At 33.7% G+C, this 18,069-nt stretch overlaps 1 protein-coding gene across 1 annotated transcript in view; it reads left to right on the top strand.

The window, feature by feature from the left end:
• Positions 1-1,581: 1,581 nt before the first annotated feature.
• Positions 1,582-18,069, top strand: part of LOC114474183 (ryanodine receptor 1-like) — a 183,148-nt gene continuing 166,660 nt past the window's right edge. The window contains 4 exon segments of the mRNA XM_028464287.1: positions 1,582-1,785; positions 11,601-11,720; positions 11,794-11,895; positions 15,498-15,572. Of these exon segments, the coding sequence (XP_028320088.1) occupies positions 1,738-1,785; positions 11,601-11,720; positions 11,794-11,895; positions 15,498-15,572 (345 nt within the window). The 5' untranslated portion in view covers positions 1,582-1,737.

Here is an 18,069-nt window from a genome sequence, read left to right as displayed (position 1 = left end):
AACCCTCAGAGGGAGAGGAGAAGACACAGACTGCAGAACAACATGATACACTCGTTCCTATTGGTTATGTTAATATTAATATTAAACAAACCAATTCATGATCTGAAACGCTACCACTACAGATGAGGTTTCATCTTCTACTGGTCACATGACCTCAGTGATCACTACAGAGGGAACCTTGTCCACTTTAAATTATCACAATTATACATTGTACGCTTTAGTAAAAAGTAGGTTTTGAATGTAATCGTCTCACAATAGTCTGAGGTGTTGATCATTGTGTATAATGTCTGTGATTGTGACCAAAACAACGAGATCAAGTCTGTTTTAGCTTAACGCTATTATACGGTATATACGCTTTAGCATATCAGTAGAGTATAATTAGAGTTTACTTTTAAAGGTGGAGAGAGTAGCAGCCTCCTGTAGTAAGACTGGGAGCTGGTTCTAATGGGGAGGAGCCTGGTAGCTGAAAGCTCCGCCTCCTGTTCTACTTCTAGATTTCATATCTGATAATGAGTTACATAAAGTTATGGTTGATAAATATTTCTCTGATCTATAATTAAACTAGATCAGACAAACACTAACCTATTGTTTTTGACATTTTGTGTGTTTTTGTTTCCATCGTGTTTATTTTCCTGACTCATTTTGTGCGTTTAATTTGCTGGCTGCACAACATAAAATGTATATATTTATATTAATATTCTATTTTTAAACAAAGCTGCTTAGCTTTGATAAAAGTTGTGATTTCTATGTTTTCCAAGCAGTTTAAGATCATCAGATGAAAAATAAAATGTATTTGAATTTTTACAAATTCTGAAAAGGTTCTCAACCTCTTTAGCTCACGACCCTCCAAAATAAAGGTCCCAGAGAGCAGGGACCTTCCAAAATAAAGGTCCCAGAGAGCAGGGACCTTCCAAAATAAAGGTTCCAGAGAGCAGGGACCTTCCAAAATAAAGGTTCCAGAGAGCGGGGACCCCCACTGTAGCTGAACGTGGTTGAAGACAAACATGAACATTGAAGAACAGTCATGTGGAGACAGGACCATCTCCAAATGGTGAATGTGGTTAAAAGTGACAATAACAGGTCAACATATGTGACATTAGGTGTAAAAGTGGTAGAAATGGTTTATAAGTGATGAACATGTCTGGAAAGTGGGAAATATTAGCAGAAGAGACATTAAAATGTGATGTAGAAGTGTCAGAAATGTAGCAAAAATACATTAAAAGGAGCAAAAATATGGTAAGAAAAAGTGAATAAAATAGGTTAAATTATGGTGAGTTTGGTGGAGATGCAGAAAAAAGGGGAAAAATAACCAAAAATGGGCTGAAATTGTTCAGAAAATATTCCTTGTTTCTTGAAGGCATCTGGTGACCCCCTCGTAGTGTCTCGTGACCCCAAGGTTGAGAACCACTGTTTTAAAGGATTTCAAATGCAACTGAAGGAATTGATTGTATTTGAATGAAATCTCTGTGTGTGTGTGTGTGTGTGTTTGGGGGTGCATGTGCACCCTCCTCACCCCTCTTTCCTTTTATAGCTTCAGACATGTTCTGATGCTGGAGTGAAGGCGTGGCACAGGAGAGAGAGAGAGAGGGAGAACCTCCTGTCACTCTCCCACGCTACGGTGTGAGAGCACAGGACTCCTCTCACACACACACACACACACACACACACACACAGAGAAAAGGGAGGATTCAGGATTGTCTCTTTTTCCTCTGAGGAGCTGTGCAGAGTAAGTGAACCATGGCAGAAGGAGGAGAGGGAGAAGAGGAGATCCAGTTCCTGCGAACGGTGAGTTCCACTTTACTGTCCTTATTGCTGGGAACGCTGGTGGTCTTTTGGGAAGTTTCCAGATTCAAAATAAGGCCTGGGTTATAAAATTAGACCCACAGCCTCTGATCAGATGATCCTCTCTCCGTCTCTCCTGGTGGATCTTTAAACCAAAACCAGCTGCTGAGGGAAATGATGACGATGCTGGGGTCAAATTACCTAATGTTTATTCCTAACTTCTGATCGTAGATGAGGTTTTCTAGGTTTACTGAGAGGAATAGTTGCTTCTGTGCTGCATTTAAAATAAAATACAAGATAAACCTTTATTTGTCTGATTAATTTATCATAGTAGAAAATGTCCTGGAATTTAAAAAACATTTAAATAAAAACCAAATGAAGTGCAACTTTTATTTAATGATTTATTCATTGAGCAGAATTACATAGTGATAATTTAGTACTGGTCTGATGATCAGAAAGTAAGTTTTTTAAACCTTTGGTTTGGGACCCAAAGTGGTTCATGTTTTACTTATGAAAATAAATACATGAATCATTTTTAAGTAATAATATTGATGACAGATTTATTCATGTAGCAAAGTAAAATGTATTCATATTAGTGACACATTTTTTTAAACAATAATTTAAAAGATATTTTAAAATAATTTAAATGTATTGATTATAAGTAATTAATTACAATATATTTTTAGCCTCTAGGTTGGAACCCAAAAGTGCTTCATTCATCCTTTTAATGTTGGTAGGTAGACATTTACTTATAAAAATACATAATTAAATATACATTATTTCAGTAATAATATTAATAACAGAAAGTAAGATATATTTATACTCATAATAGTGAGACTAATCCAGTATTGTAGTTTTACTTACTGAAATCCAGATGTTTATAAATATTTTTTTACGTACTAAGTTCATTTGAGGTAAAGTTTCTTAGAATACCTTTTGTTTAATTTTATATTTTATTTTGAAGGATACCCTCTTGAGATATGCTGACTCATTGTTTCTCAACCTAACGTGTGCTTTTGAATGTTGGGAGAAATCTTGAAAACTCATCATTGAGAGATTGTCTCGGGATTTGAACCCTAGACCTTCTTTCTGTGAGGCAGATGTGCAGTATCGATATTCCTCATCAATCACTCGTGTTCTCATTTTGAACGTCTTGGTCATGATTCTTGTGGAGAGTTATTTGGAGCGTCTTGAGGAGCCGTAGGTGGATAGACAGGGCATCTGTTAGCGTCGTTATCTATTTATAAATCAGAGGAAAGCAGAGCCTTTAGCGTCTCAGGGCCTGTAGAGGGACAGCTGCCTCAAGTACTCACTAAAAACATTTCAAAATGTTGAAATTACAGTAAAAAATGTGGATGTTTCCATCTTCCAATAATACCTGCAGCCATCTGTGAGTAAAGCTGTGGCGGTAAGAGCTGCCTAGATACACGCAAACAGCTCCAGCTTTGATAAAATTCATATTCATTCTTAGTAAATGTTATTATTATTTATTAAATCTGGACTAATTATATGTATTTCCTAAATGATTAAAAATGTACATTTCATGACTAAAAATACAATAAATTATACTAAAAGACAACAAAGTTAGAAACACGACTACAACGATGCACATTAATAACAGAAAACCTTTGTTTTAAAATTAAAATGTCTAAATTCTGTCATTTATTTATTATTAAAAAAATATATTTTTGAACATTTATGAATCATTATCGAATCGTCAAGTGTCTCATCCCTATTAATCTAATAATCAATATATTGGCACACTTCTAATATGAAGAGATGAATATTTATGGCCAAACATCCCAATAAAACCTCACACGTGTGTGTGTGTGTGTGTGTGTACGTGTGTGTACGTGTGTGTGTACATGTGTGTGTGTGTGTGTATATGTGTGTGTACGTGTGTGTGTGTGTGTGTGTGTGTGTGTGTGTGTGTGTGTGTACGTGTGTGTGTACGTGTGTGTGTACGTGTGTGTGTGTGTGTGTGTGTATGTGTGTGTGTGTGTATGTGTGTGTGTGTGTATGTGTGTGTGTGTGTGTACGTGTGTGTGTGTGTGTGTGTGTGTGTGTGTGTGTGTGTGTGTGTGTGTGTGTGTGTGTACATGTGTGTGTACGTGTGTGTGTGTGTGTGTGTGTATATGTGTGTGTACGTGTGTGTGTATGTGTGTGTGTACGTGTGTGTGTGTGTGTGTACATGTGTGTGTGTACGTGTGTGTGTGTGTGTGTGTATGTGTGTGTGTGTGTATGTGTGTGTGTGTGTATGTGTGTGTGTGTGTACGTGTGTGTGTGTGTGTACATGTGTGTGTGTGTGTACATGTGTGTGTGTACGTTTGTGTGTGTGTGTGTGTGTGTGTAGAACCTTTGAACTCCATCACTTCAGAAGATAAAACAAAGCAGCGTGTGTGAATTATTGATGTGTTTCTAAACGGGGGGTTCAGGGCCCTCTGGGAGGACGATGGAGTAATTAAAGGATGACAATTATTTACCATTACATTTATTTATTTTATACCTAATAAGAATAATAATCTGATGCAGGATTAGAAACCTGTTAATAATCTGACTCTAAGATTGAGGACCAAAATATAACACAATAATTAATAACTTTAAACACACATTTTTGTAATAACTACACTTTGTAAGGATGCGTTTATTTGGTCACACATGTTGTATTTTTGTAAGATTTTTTAGTTTTTTAACAAATGGTGGTCATCATAAAATCTGTGGATGCTTTTTTAATTATTATTGTTTTTTATAATAAATTAAATATCTAATATCTCTGTTCATGTATAATTTGATCACAATTGTATTTCTTACTTTAATGGACAATAATATAAATATTAATATAGTTTTTATAGCTAAATATCTAATCATTTTAATATCTAATCAGATGTTTGTAATACAGGAGGGAAATGAAGCAATATTAATATGGATCTTCTACAGTTAAAATAAAACAGTGATAATAATAAACAAACAATAAAAACATTAATTAATTTAAAAAGCATCAGATCAGACATTTTTAATACAGGGGTTAATAAATAAAAGAGTTTATTATTCATATGATAAGGTTTCATTAATTCAGACAACTTTTTTCCTGGAAATGTTCTTACAAAAATTGTCTGAATTAATTAAACATTAACATATTATTTCAGATAAGAAAACAAAATGAATAATTTGAAAGTCATTGTTTACGTCTATGTAGAGTTTAAATACAGTTATGTTCATCACAACACATTAAAAACAACAACACACTTTAGATGATGTTTACATTCATTTAGTCACAGGATAACATGATCACCAGTCCAACCATGACACCTAATGCAAGATTTTGAACTGGATTTTTGACATAAATGGACATAATTTTCCATTTGTTACATTTTTTACTAAGTTTTACACTGATGTGATCGGCCGATATTGAGCATTTTATGTAATTAATGTGATCGGCTGTAATGACTCTTCATTTATTGATCTGATCAATGACATCATTGTCGTGATGAAACTTTCTGTAAATGCTCGCATTGCATTGTTTTATCGTCTCATGTTTGCTTTAAAAAATGACTTTTACTCGTGTGTGTGTGTGTGTGTGTGTGTGCGCGTGCGTGTGTGTGTGTCCTTTTATAGCTGCCACTATTAGTGCTCGCTCTCTGAGGGCCAAACCAGAGGAGCTGCTGTCCTACTTACTTTCTTGTGTGTGTGTGTGTGTGTTTTTTCGTGTGTGTGTGTGTTTTTGCGTGTGTGTGTGTGTGTGTGTGTGTTTTTACATGTGTGTGTGTGTGTGTTTTTACGTGTGTGTGTGTGTGTGTTTTAACGTGTGTGTGTGTGTTTTTACATGTGTGTGTGTGTTTTTACATGTGTGTGTGTGTGTGTTTTTACGTGTGTGTGTGTGTTTTTACATGTGTGTGTGTGTGTGTTTTTACATGTGTGTGTGTGTTTTTACATGTGTGTGTGTGTGTGTTTTTACGTGTGTGTGTGTGTTTTTACATGTGTGTGTGTGTGTGTTTTTACATGTGTGTGTGTGTTTTTACATGTGTGTGTGTGTGTGTGTGTGTGTGTTTACGTGTGTGTGTGTGTGTTTACGTGTGTGTGTGTGTGTGTTTTTACGTGTGTGTGTGTTTGTGTGTTTGCTGTACGTCGTACAGTGAGCTCAGCTTTGTCCCTGACTAGAACAATAATGACTCGTCCTTCATCCTCTATCTGTGTTTTGCTAATCATGCAAATGATCTGAGAACCAAAATATTCAAATATAACTTTTTAAATCAGTGGTTCTTAATTATTGGTGGCTCATATTCCCCATTTCTGTTTTTTATGAATCCTAGTCCCCCCTTTGTTCGACTCCAACATTTTACTTAGAAAACTATTTAAAAGCATCTATAGATCATAATGATAGAATAAATAGGTGATAACACACATTTTAAAGGTCAGTCTGATGCTATTTTTCACCATTTGTTCTAAAAACATAAAAACATAGTATGTGAGGTTTATTTGACTAAACTCACCTGTTTTCCAGAGTTTTAGCCTCTGAAAAGTCATTTTCTGAGCAGTTCTAAAAACAGGTTGTTTTGGGGCCTACTTATGCATATTCATGAGTGGGCGTGTCTATAGACGCTGACTCCACACAACAGCTGATCACTAGTGATTATATTTTGCTATGTACACACTCTTGTTATTGTTTTCAGCCAAAAAGTTGCACATTACAGTAAAACACATGGATATTTAAGAGGTTATTGTGATTGTGAGTCAGACAAACACTGTTTCATGATGTGTGTGTTCGCGGCAGCAGCGGAATCAATCAGCTGAGTCAGCTGATTTAGACACTCACCGGAGCTGCTATGTCACTTTCCCATCATCCTCTCCTCTATTGATTACAGGGATAGTCCATTTAAGGTGATACTCACTGTTTGTCCATTGGATGCGTCGCACTGGGTCACAAACACGTCAGATCATCTCGAAGGTGAAACGATTCCCGATTCAACTTGTGATGTCACAAACTGGTAAAATTTGAAACAGAGCATTTTTTCTCTGTTATCAGAATTATACAGACCACCAACAAATGACTGGAAGATCAGAAAGATCAGGAGAAACTGGTCCATGCTTTTATCTCCAGCAGACTGGACTATTGTAATGGTCTTCATCAAACATCTACAGCTGGTTCAGAACGCTGCAGCTCAGGTCTGAACCAGAACAAAGAGGTCAGAACACATTACACTGGCTCCCAGTCAGCCTCAGAGGAGACTGTAAAGTTCTGCTGCTGGTTATAAATGTGTGAATGGGTTTGGTCCAGAATACATCAGTGAGATGTTAGTCAGGTATGAACCCAGCAGGTCTCTGAGATCTATGGACACAGGTCAGATAGTGGAGCCCAGAGCTCACAGTAACCATGGTGATGCTGTGTTTAGTTGTTATGCTGCAAAGAAGTGGAACAAACTGCAGCAGAGCTGAAGTCAGCATCACATGTGAACATTTTTAAATCAAAGTTAAAGGAACTTTTTTATCTACTGTATATGATTGAGAGAGATTTATGGTCATGTTGATGATGTCATGATGATTTTACTGATGATTTTAATTGATTTTACTGATGATTTTAAATGTTCTTATTGATTTTAAACAATTGAATGTTTTATCATGTAAAGCACATTGAGTTGCCTTGTGTATGAAATGTTCTATACACATAAATTTGCCTTGTCTTGGACGGGTTTATTTCACATTTTGTGCTGGTTTACACTCAAGTTACCTCATATGTGATCAAAAACACTGTAAAAGTGAATATTTCATAATTTGTCCCCTTCAAAGAATCTCATATTATAAATAAGTGAATGTAACAGTATTTAATGCAGTGGATCGTGACCCCATTTTAATATCAAGAATCAACAATTTCTGGCAACCTCACCGACATTTTTTCTAGAATTCGTTTTTGATCATGTTTTTGTTTTGTTTTTTACTGCAAAATTTTCAATAATGGTTTTTTATTTTTCAGAAATTTCAGGTGACCCCATGTAATTTAGTTGTTTCTGAATAGATATATTTCTATTGTTTGAGAAACACTGATTTAGATTAGTGATTAATCTGAAGACTAATACATGGAACACATAGGGCCTGTACTATGAAGCAGGATATAAACATACATTTAACCCAGGTGATTTCAGACAGACTACACTTTATTGACAGGGGGGCGGAGTTAGCAGCATCAGACCAATCACAATCACAGAGAAACTTTGTAGAGCAATTTACGTCATAAATGAGGAAAAATTCTTTAAAAATATGAAGAATTGAAATTCATAATTCAGAAAAACTACAGTAGCTGGGTTTCCATTACAGATTTTTGCAAAAAAAAAATCGATATTTCTAAATGTCGACAATGTATAATTTCACTTTGAACGTGTTTCCATTGAAGGTTGTTTTGGGGGAGGAGCCTCGCAACTCCCATGAGACTTCAGCACAGAAAGACGGACGCTCCAAACCTCCTTATTATCAAGTCTAATGATGACTAATCATTATCAAGTCTAATGATGACTAATCATTATCAAGTCTAATGATGACTAATCATTTTTAGGTCTAATGATGACTAATCATTATTAAGTCTAATGATGACTAATCATTATTAAGTCTAATGATGACTAATCATTTTTAGGTCTAATGATGACTAATCATTTTTAGGTCTAATGATGACTAATCATTATTAAGTCTAATGATGACTAATCATTATCAAGTCTAATGATGACTAATCATTAAGTCTAATAATGACTAATCATTATTAAGTCTAATGATGACTAATCATTTTTAGGTCTAATGATGACTAATCATTATTAAGTCTAATGATGACTAATCATTTTTAGGTCTAATGATGACTAATCATTATTAAGTCTAATGATGACTAATCATTTTTAGGTCTAATGATGACTAATCATTTTTAGGTCTAATGATGACTAATCATTATTAAGTCTAATGATGACTAATCATTTTTAGGTCTAATGATGACTAATCATTTTTAGGTCTAATGATGACTAATCATTTTTAGGTCTAATGATGACTAATCATTTTTAGGTCTAATGATGACTAATCATTATTAAGTCTAATGATGACTAATCATTTTTAGGTCTAATGATGACTACTCATTATTAAGTCTAATGATGACTAATCATTTTTAGGTCTAATAATGACTAATCATTATTAAGTCTAATGATGACTAATCATTTTTAGGTCTAATAATGAATAATCATTATTAAGTCTAATGATGACTAATCATTTTTAGGTCTAATAATGACTAATGATTATTAACTTAATAATCATTAGTCATTATTAGACTTAATATTATGTCTAATAATGACTAATCGTTTCCTTTGGGGGTGTTCCACAATTTGAACGAAGGTGAATCTTTAAGCCCCGCCTTCACCCATCTCCCCCCAAATAATCTAACCCTAATCCTCAACCTCCAGGGAACAAATAACACCATATTTCATAATAAATAAAAAACCCTATTAAACTAATCACTAAAATAAAAAATAAACAGGTTATAACAAAGTATTGTTTACATTCTGTATTAAAAAGATAAAGAAAACAAAAAGTCAGTTATTGAAAGTTCTACTTCACATAATTATCATTTTTAATTTTAGTTTAGGTTACATATCTAATGCATTCTAATAATTGAATTATCTTTTAATTTCTGCTACAGTTTTAGGCTTTTCATGATTACTTTATTTATTTCTTTGTAGGCGTTTGGTTTAGTGTTAATAATCTTTATTATCAATGAAAAAAGCCTTTTTAACTGTTATGACTCTTTGACACTAAAAAGCTTCATCATTCATTAACATTAAAAAACTTTAAAATTATGTATTTTTTTCTCTAATTTTTTGCCCTATGCTCCTGTAAGATATAATACACAATTATAAACTAGTTTTATTATATACACAATAAACATTAGCCTTTTCTTATTTGTTCTTAGATGTTTAACTCCTGATGGACTGTAATTAATTCATTAATTAATGTAAACTGAAGAAAAAGGAGATGTAATGATAAAAAACACTTCCTGGTGCGTCACATGGTGCTGATCCTAAAGTTCTACCTGCTTGTTTATTACATCATATGTAAAGTATGGCGTGACGTGTGCTAAAGTTGAAGCTCAGGTGAAATGTCTTGTCAGGACATTGTTGGAAGCTGTTTTCCTGCCAGGCATGTCCGTGGGCAGCTCTGAAGTCAGAGCTCCAACAATCTGCTGGTCAGCAGAACGTGATAGCGACAGGTGCAGCCAACCAGAATAGGCGTTTAGGAAAACCCCTCCGCTCGCCGACGTGGAGGCCATGAAAAGGAAGCAGAAAAAAAAAGAAAGTGTTAGAAAAGCATCCTGAAAATAACTAAAGTAAAGATTAAGAGCCATGTACAATAAGGAAAGATTAATAATAATAATATAGAAGTAAATATTCAACACGTTAAAGTAAAAAGTTAAAGGACAGAAAAAAAACTACTGAAGTCTTGAGTCAAGAACCACAAAATAACATAAAAATACACAAAAGTTAGTCCAAAAACACATAAATGACAAAATAAAAGACACAATGAGAACTATGTAATATACAAAATGACTGTAACAATATACAGAACTTACACAATGAAAAACACAAACCTTTGATTTTTCCTGTATTAATGTTTAGAGTAGTTTTATAAAATAAGTGTTAATAACTTTGGTCAGTGTGTGTGTGTCTGTCTGTTTGTGTGTTCGTGTGTGTGTGTGTGTGTGTGTGTGTGTGTGTGTGTGTGTGTGTGTGTGTGTGTGTGTGTGTGTGTTCTTCCCCTCTCTTCACTCACTGAGCTGCATTCAGTGGTGTGGGCGGGCCCTCGTGATTGACAGGCACTGACATGCCCACTTTGTATAATTTTAAATATTTAGCTTTAGACTCAGTGAGTGACGTAACCTTTAGATTTAAATTTAACAGATTTACATCTAACATTATTTAGATTTTAAAAAATTATAATAATTTGTTTATTTATTCAAGAGACAATGCATATTAAAATCAAGAAAATGTTAAAAAAAAAACATGTACCTGTGAAAAGGCAGGATTGTGGCCAAAGCTACTATGTTTAACATTTACATTTAGATTTTTTTTCATGTGTACACATTTTAACAGTGATATAGAACATGCTTTTTTATTTCTGTCGCCAAAAAAAAAAGAGAAAAAATTCAGCTAAATATGGAAAATATGTTGCTATGCTATGAAAAAGTAACCGTGTTTTCACATAAAAGTGGCGTTAACTCTGTTGTAGAGACATTAAATATTAAACTGTGTGTCCGTCATTGAGGTTAAAGCAGGAAACACAGAGCCAACGTTTTTAGATGATATCAGAGCAGGTTTGGCTTCAAAGCCAGTAGTAATGAGGTCACATCCTGTTAGCTTTAGCTGCACAGAGAAGCTTCAGGAAGCTGCTCACACTGAGTGAGGAATCAAAGGAGCAGCTGAGAATGTGTTTATCGCTGTATTTACATCAGGCAGTGCAAAGGCCACACGCTGAAGCAGCAACACATTACTGACAGTTAGCGTTAGTTAGCTGCAGCTCTGTGGTCGTGCACTGAGACACGTGTGAGGACCAAGTCATAGTTTGTTCTGTGCACTGTTTGGAAGCAGATCAAAAATACAAAACAAGAACAAAAACACACAAAATGACATAAACATACATACTATAGTTCTAGATATGTTTACATACACGGACCCCAGGACCCCTAATAATAATAATATCTTTATTTTTATATAGTGTTTTTAAAAAACTTTACAATGAATGTAAAGATGATAAAAAGAAAAGAATATGTGTAATAATAAGTGTGTGTGTGTGTGATACAGGATGATCAGGTGGTCCTCCAGTGCACCGCCTCCGTCCTGAAGGAGCAGATCAAACTGTGTCTGTCCTGTGAAGGGTTCGGGAACCGCCTGTGCTTCCTGGAGACCACGTCCAACGCTCAGGTCAGACCCTGGGATCCACCCCCACCTCCATCTTGTCCCGCTAACCTTACTTTGAAAACCCTGTGCTGTGCAGAATGTTCCTCCAGACCTGGCCATCTGCACCTTCATCCTGGAGCAGTCTCTGTCAGTGCGAGCACTGGTGGAGATGTTGGCCAACACGGTGGAGATGACGGAGGTAGGAGGTCCCCACAAAGGTTCATACACGTGACTTTATATATTTAATAACTCTCTACGTGTAGACATCATGAAATGTGTTCATTAGGGCTATTTTTAGAAATACGACACAGATTGTAAAAACTCCATGGGTACGGTGTACATTTAGCTTTACACTTGGTGACCGTTTTAATATTTAGATTTAGATTCAATTTAACATTTAGATTCATATGAAATATTTACATTTATTTTTCATGTGTACACATTTCAGGTGTACAATTGAAGACATCCTCATAGTGAGGTATCAGGGTAACCTCTGTCATTTGTCACACTAAACGGACTCATGACTCAGCAAAACCTTCGTCAAATAAAGGATTTTCTTTTTTACTTTGGGGCTTTTATTTTGAAATGGTAGCCTCTTCAACCACACATTACAAAACCAAACGTATACGTTAGCATTAGCATCATTCCTTCTCATGTGATAACGACCCTCCCTTTGCTTTGTGCTGAGCAGACGCTCCACTTGGACAGATGGGTACGTCTCTAACGTTCTAGGTTCACGTCTCGTTTGTCATCTTTAAATCTGTCTTTGCATCTGGTTCACATTCAGGGTGAGGGTTAGCTTTAGTTAGTGTATTTAAAGCATTATTTACAGTAACAACATTCACTCACATCACCTGCTCATTACATTAACGCTGTAATTATCATCTAAATTCTATCATTGATAAATATAAACCTCATCGACGTTGATTGTTTAGTGTTTGGTTTTTGTTTAAGGATGTTTCTTTAAAAGGATCCTTTACTAATGTGTCCTAAAACCTTTTAAATGTCCTTATTAGTAGATCTATGTCTAACAAAACACATTATTATGCACCATATTTGATTTAATAACTTTTAAAAATAAGACTACTTTACAGTTTTAGAGTCTGTGTTCCTCCATCTTTAAATCATGTGATTGATGATGTCACACGGCCCCACTGCCTGTAAACATCACATTGTTTTCTATTGGAGTGAAACATTCAGCCTGATTTATTGATGATTTAGTAGATTTATAGATTATTTAGTAGATTTATAGATTATTTATTAGATTTATAGATTATTTAAAAGCCTTTTCAGGCAAAATGACAACTTGTGCTGCTTTTGCTCAGTTAAATAATGTTACGGTGAAATTTACGGTTACCTCGTCTTTGACTTGAAAACACACTCTGTGGTGATAAATGATGAAGACCAGACAGGAGAGATGATGAAGTAATAAAAAATGATTTAATCTAAACTAAATAAAAAAGTACAAAGTGGGATAGACAAAGCAGTGGTCTCCTCTGGCCAGAGGAGAGACACGAAGAAGCAGGAGAAGAAGAAGGAGAAGGGCCCAAAAGTTCCTTTCACACACATTTATACCCCACTGCCCCCCCCCCCCCCCCCCTTCCACAGACAACAAAGAAGAGACCAGGGGGGGAAGGTCAGTCTGCCGGAGGTGACACCTTCGATGTCGGGGTGAAAGTTAGATGTGTGTGTGTGTGTGTGAGTGAGTGTGTGTGTATGTGAGTGAGTGTGTGTGTATGTGTATATGATGTGTGTGTGTGTGTGTAATGGCTACCCCCAAGAAGAAGAAGAAGAAGAAGAAGAAGAAGAAGAAGAGAAAACAGGCACAGAGTTAAAAAACAAATTATCCCCTTAATCATACACACATGACAAATATAAATGTATCATTAAACATTATTAGATAATTTGCTACGACAATAATCAGGAAAAATTAAAGATGTTGATATAAACCTCTTTTGTTTACGGAAAGAGGATAAAAAAAGATAACAGCTGTGACTCGAAAAATAATCTTTGACCACAAGGAGCAAAAGTTTCAACTTTGTGGGTAGTAGACAATGAAGCAGAGAAAAAGAGCTCTCCTAAGGGACCTTTAGTCTTCCTTAAACAGTGTGCTGACACGCTCTGATAGCTGAAGTTATCGAGTAAATCAAGGACAATTGAAGACACAAAAACCCTGAGGATAGAAGTACTTTTGGCAGTAATCCTTCAACAATATAGATTACATAGATCATTTTTCAGGTCACAATTGTGTTTATCCTGTTTTGGTAAACAAAAGACATCAGTGTCATTAACTTTTCCTGATTACTTAGAGCAACCAAAAGTGGAAAAATCTACTAAATGATCTATAAATCTACTAAATAATCTATAAATCTACTAAATAATCTATAAATCTAATAAATAATCTATAAATCTATTAAATAATCTATAAATCTACTAAATGATCTATAAATCTAATAAATAATCTATAAATCTACTAAATGATCTATAAATCAGGCTGAATGTTTCACTCCAATAGAAAACAATAGGATGTTTACAGGCAGTGGAGCCGTGTGACATCATCAATCACATGATTTAAAGATGGAGGAACACAGGCTCTAAAACTGTAAAGTAGTCCTATTTTTAAAAGTTAATAAAAATAAATATAGTGCATAATGATGTGTTTATTAGACATAGATCTACTAATAAGAACATTTAAAAGGTTTTAGGACACATTTGTAAAAACAGTGGAGGATCATTTTAAGATTGTGCTTTATTTATTTTACACTTATACAGTTTTTTTAGGCTTTTGTTTCATTTAAAAAAATAAATAAATTATGAATTCCACTCTCGTTTTTACTAGTAAACTGATAATAATAATAATAATTATTATTATTATTTTAAAAGCACCTTTCAGGCCACACAAGGACACTTTACAATAAAAGCAGAAAAATAAAAACTGTGCAATACATTAAAAACAGTATAATACAAAGAAGAACAGAAAAGAAAAAGTTTGATCGAGTTTGATAGTTTCATGCATTTCTGACTGGCCACAATAAAAAACAATAATATTTGTCCCTATAGTAAATAAATATAAACTAAATGCAAACAAAGGCAAAATAACTAGAACTGTGAGGAAAATGTTCAGCATTTTTATCGAAAGAATCGCGAAAAAATGTTTCTCAAAACTCAACATACATAGTGTTAGCCCCACACACACACACACACACACACACACACACACACACACCACCTGTCTGATTCAAGCCTGGTGTTAACTCAGACTAAAGCTGAACAAACGTGCCCCCGACTCATAGCAAAGGATTATGGGTACTTAACCGCTGACATAAGGGCTTAGTTTTGTCTTCCTGTTACTACTATAAATGAGCTCTAAGGTTTATTTAATTCACGCCTCCCTCAACATTTGTTTTCACTTCACACGTCTTCATTAGGACATGGCTCAATTTCAAAATAAAGCTCTGTTCTAATATTAACATGCTCCAAAAACAACACACAAAATGAATCCGAAAACAGACGAAATGACAAAAAAACACAAAACATGACTCGAGATATGCAAAACAACAACACCATAAATACACAAAATGAATCAAAAACACATAAAAATAACATAGAAAATACACAAAATGACAACACACCTGCAAAACAACATCATAACCCAAAATGAATCTAAAAACACTCAAAATGATAATAGAATTACACACACCCTTTGTTCAGATATATCTTTATTCTATATTCTGACATTCTAATAACGTTATATATAATCATGTGGAGCATGTTGTCAGACTTTAAATGTTCTGCTCTCAGTCGTCCCAGGGTGGAGGCCATCGCACTCTGCTCTACGGGCACGCCATCCTGCTGAGACACCACCACTCTGGCATGGTAGGAGAGTCCTTATTATATCTATAACACTGTTATTATATCTATAGCACCGTTATTACATCTATAACACCGTTATTACATCTATAGCACCGTTATTACATCTATAGCACCGTTATTATATCTATAGCATCGTTATTACATCTATAACACTGTTATTATATCTATAACACGTTATTATATCTATAACACCGTTATTATATCTATAACACTGTTATTATATCTATAACACTGTTATTATATCTATAACACTGTTATTATATCTATAGCATCGTTATTATATCTATAACACTGTTATTATATCTATAGCATCGTTATTACATCTATAACACTGTTATTATATCTATAACACTGTTATTATATCTATAGCATCGTTATTATATCTATAACACTGTTATTATATCTATAGCATCGTTATTACATCTATAACACTGTTATTATATCTATAACACGTTATTATATCTATAACACCGTTATTATATCTATAACACTGTTATTATATCTATAACACTGTTATTATATCTATAACACTGTTATTATATCTATAGCACCGTTATTATATCTATAACACTGTTATTATATCTATAGCACCGTTATTATATCTATAACACCGTTATTATATCTATAGCACCGTTATTATATCTATAGCACCGTTATTATATCTATAGCACCGTTATTACATCTATAACACTGTTATTATATCTATAGCACCGTTATTATATCTATAGCACCGTTATTATATCTATAGCACCGTTATTACATCTATAACACTGTTATTATATCTATAGCACCGTTATTACATCTATAACACAGTTATTATATCTATAGCACCGTTATTATATCTATAGCACCGTTATTACATCTATAACACAGTTATTATATCTATAGCACCGTTATTATATCTATAACACCGTTATTATATCTATAACACCGTTATTATATCTATAGCACCGTTATTACATCTATAACACCGTTATTATATCTATAGCACCGTTATTATATCTATAACACAGTTATTATATTTATAACAGTGTTATTATATCTATAGCACCGTTATTATATCTATGACACCGTTATTATATCTATAGCACCGTTATTATATCTATGACACCGTTATTATATCTATAGCACCGTTATTATATCTATAACACTGTTATTATATCTATAGCACCGTTATTACATCTATAACACAGTTATTATATCTATAGCACCGTTATTATATCTATAACACCGTTATTATATCTATAGCACCGTTATTACATCTATAACACCGTTATTATATCTATAGCACCGTTATTATATCTATAACACAGTTATTATATTTATAACAGTGTTATTATATCTATAGCACCGTTATTATATCTATGACACCGTTATTATATCTATAGCACCGTTATTATATCTATGACACCGTTATTATATCTATAGCACCGTTATTATATCTATAACACTGTTATTATATCTATAGCACCGTTATTACATCTATAACACCGTTATTATATCTATAGCACCGTTATTATATCTATAGCACCGTTATTATATCTATAACACCGTTATTATATCTATAACACCGTTATATATCTATAGCACCGTTATTATATCTATATCACCGTTATTATATCTATAGCACCGTTATTATATCTATGACACCGTTTTTATATCTATAGCACCGTTATTATATCTATAGCACCGTTATTATATCTATAACACCGTTATTATATCTATAACACCGTTATATATCTATAGCACCGTTATTATATCTATATCACCGTTATTATATCTATAGCACCGTTATTATATCTATGACACCGTTATTATATCTATAACACCGTTTTTATATCTATAGCACCGTTATTATATCTATAGCACCGTTATTACATCTATAACACAGTTATTATATCTATAGCACCGTTATTACATCTATAACACCGTTATTATATCTATAGCACCGTTATTATATCTATAGCACCGTTATTACATCTATAACACCGTTATTATATCTATAACACCGTTATATATCTATAGCACCGTTATTATATCTATATCACCGTTATTATATCTATAGCACCGTTATTATATCTATAACACCGTTATTATATCTATAGCACCGTTATTATATCTATAACACCGTTTTTATATCTATAGCACCGTTATTATATCTATAGCACCGTTATTACATCTATAACACAGTTATTATATCTATAGCACCGTTATTATATCTATAACACCGTTATTATATCTATAACACCGTTATTATATCTATAGCACCGTTATTACATCTATAATACCGTTATTATATCTATAGCACCGTTATTACATCTATAATACCGTTATTATATCTATAGCACCGTTATTACATCTATAGCACCGTTATTATATCTATAACACCGTTATTATATCTATAGCACTGTTATTATATCTATAACACCGTTATTATATCTATAGCACCGTTATTATATCTATAGCACCGTTATTACATCTATAACACAGTTATTATATC

This window comes from Gouania willdenowi, chromosome 13 (genome assembly GCF_900634775.1).
Source record: "Gouania willdenowi chromosome 13, fGouWil2.1, whole genome shotgun sequence".
NCBI lineage: Eukaryota > Metazoa > Chordata > Actinopteri > Blenniiformes > Gobiesocidae > Gouania > Gouania willdenowi.
This window is presented reverse-complemented; position numbering and strand designations above follow the sequence as displayed.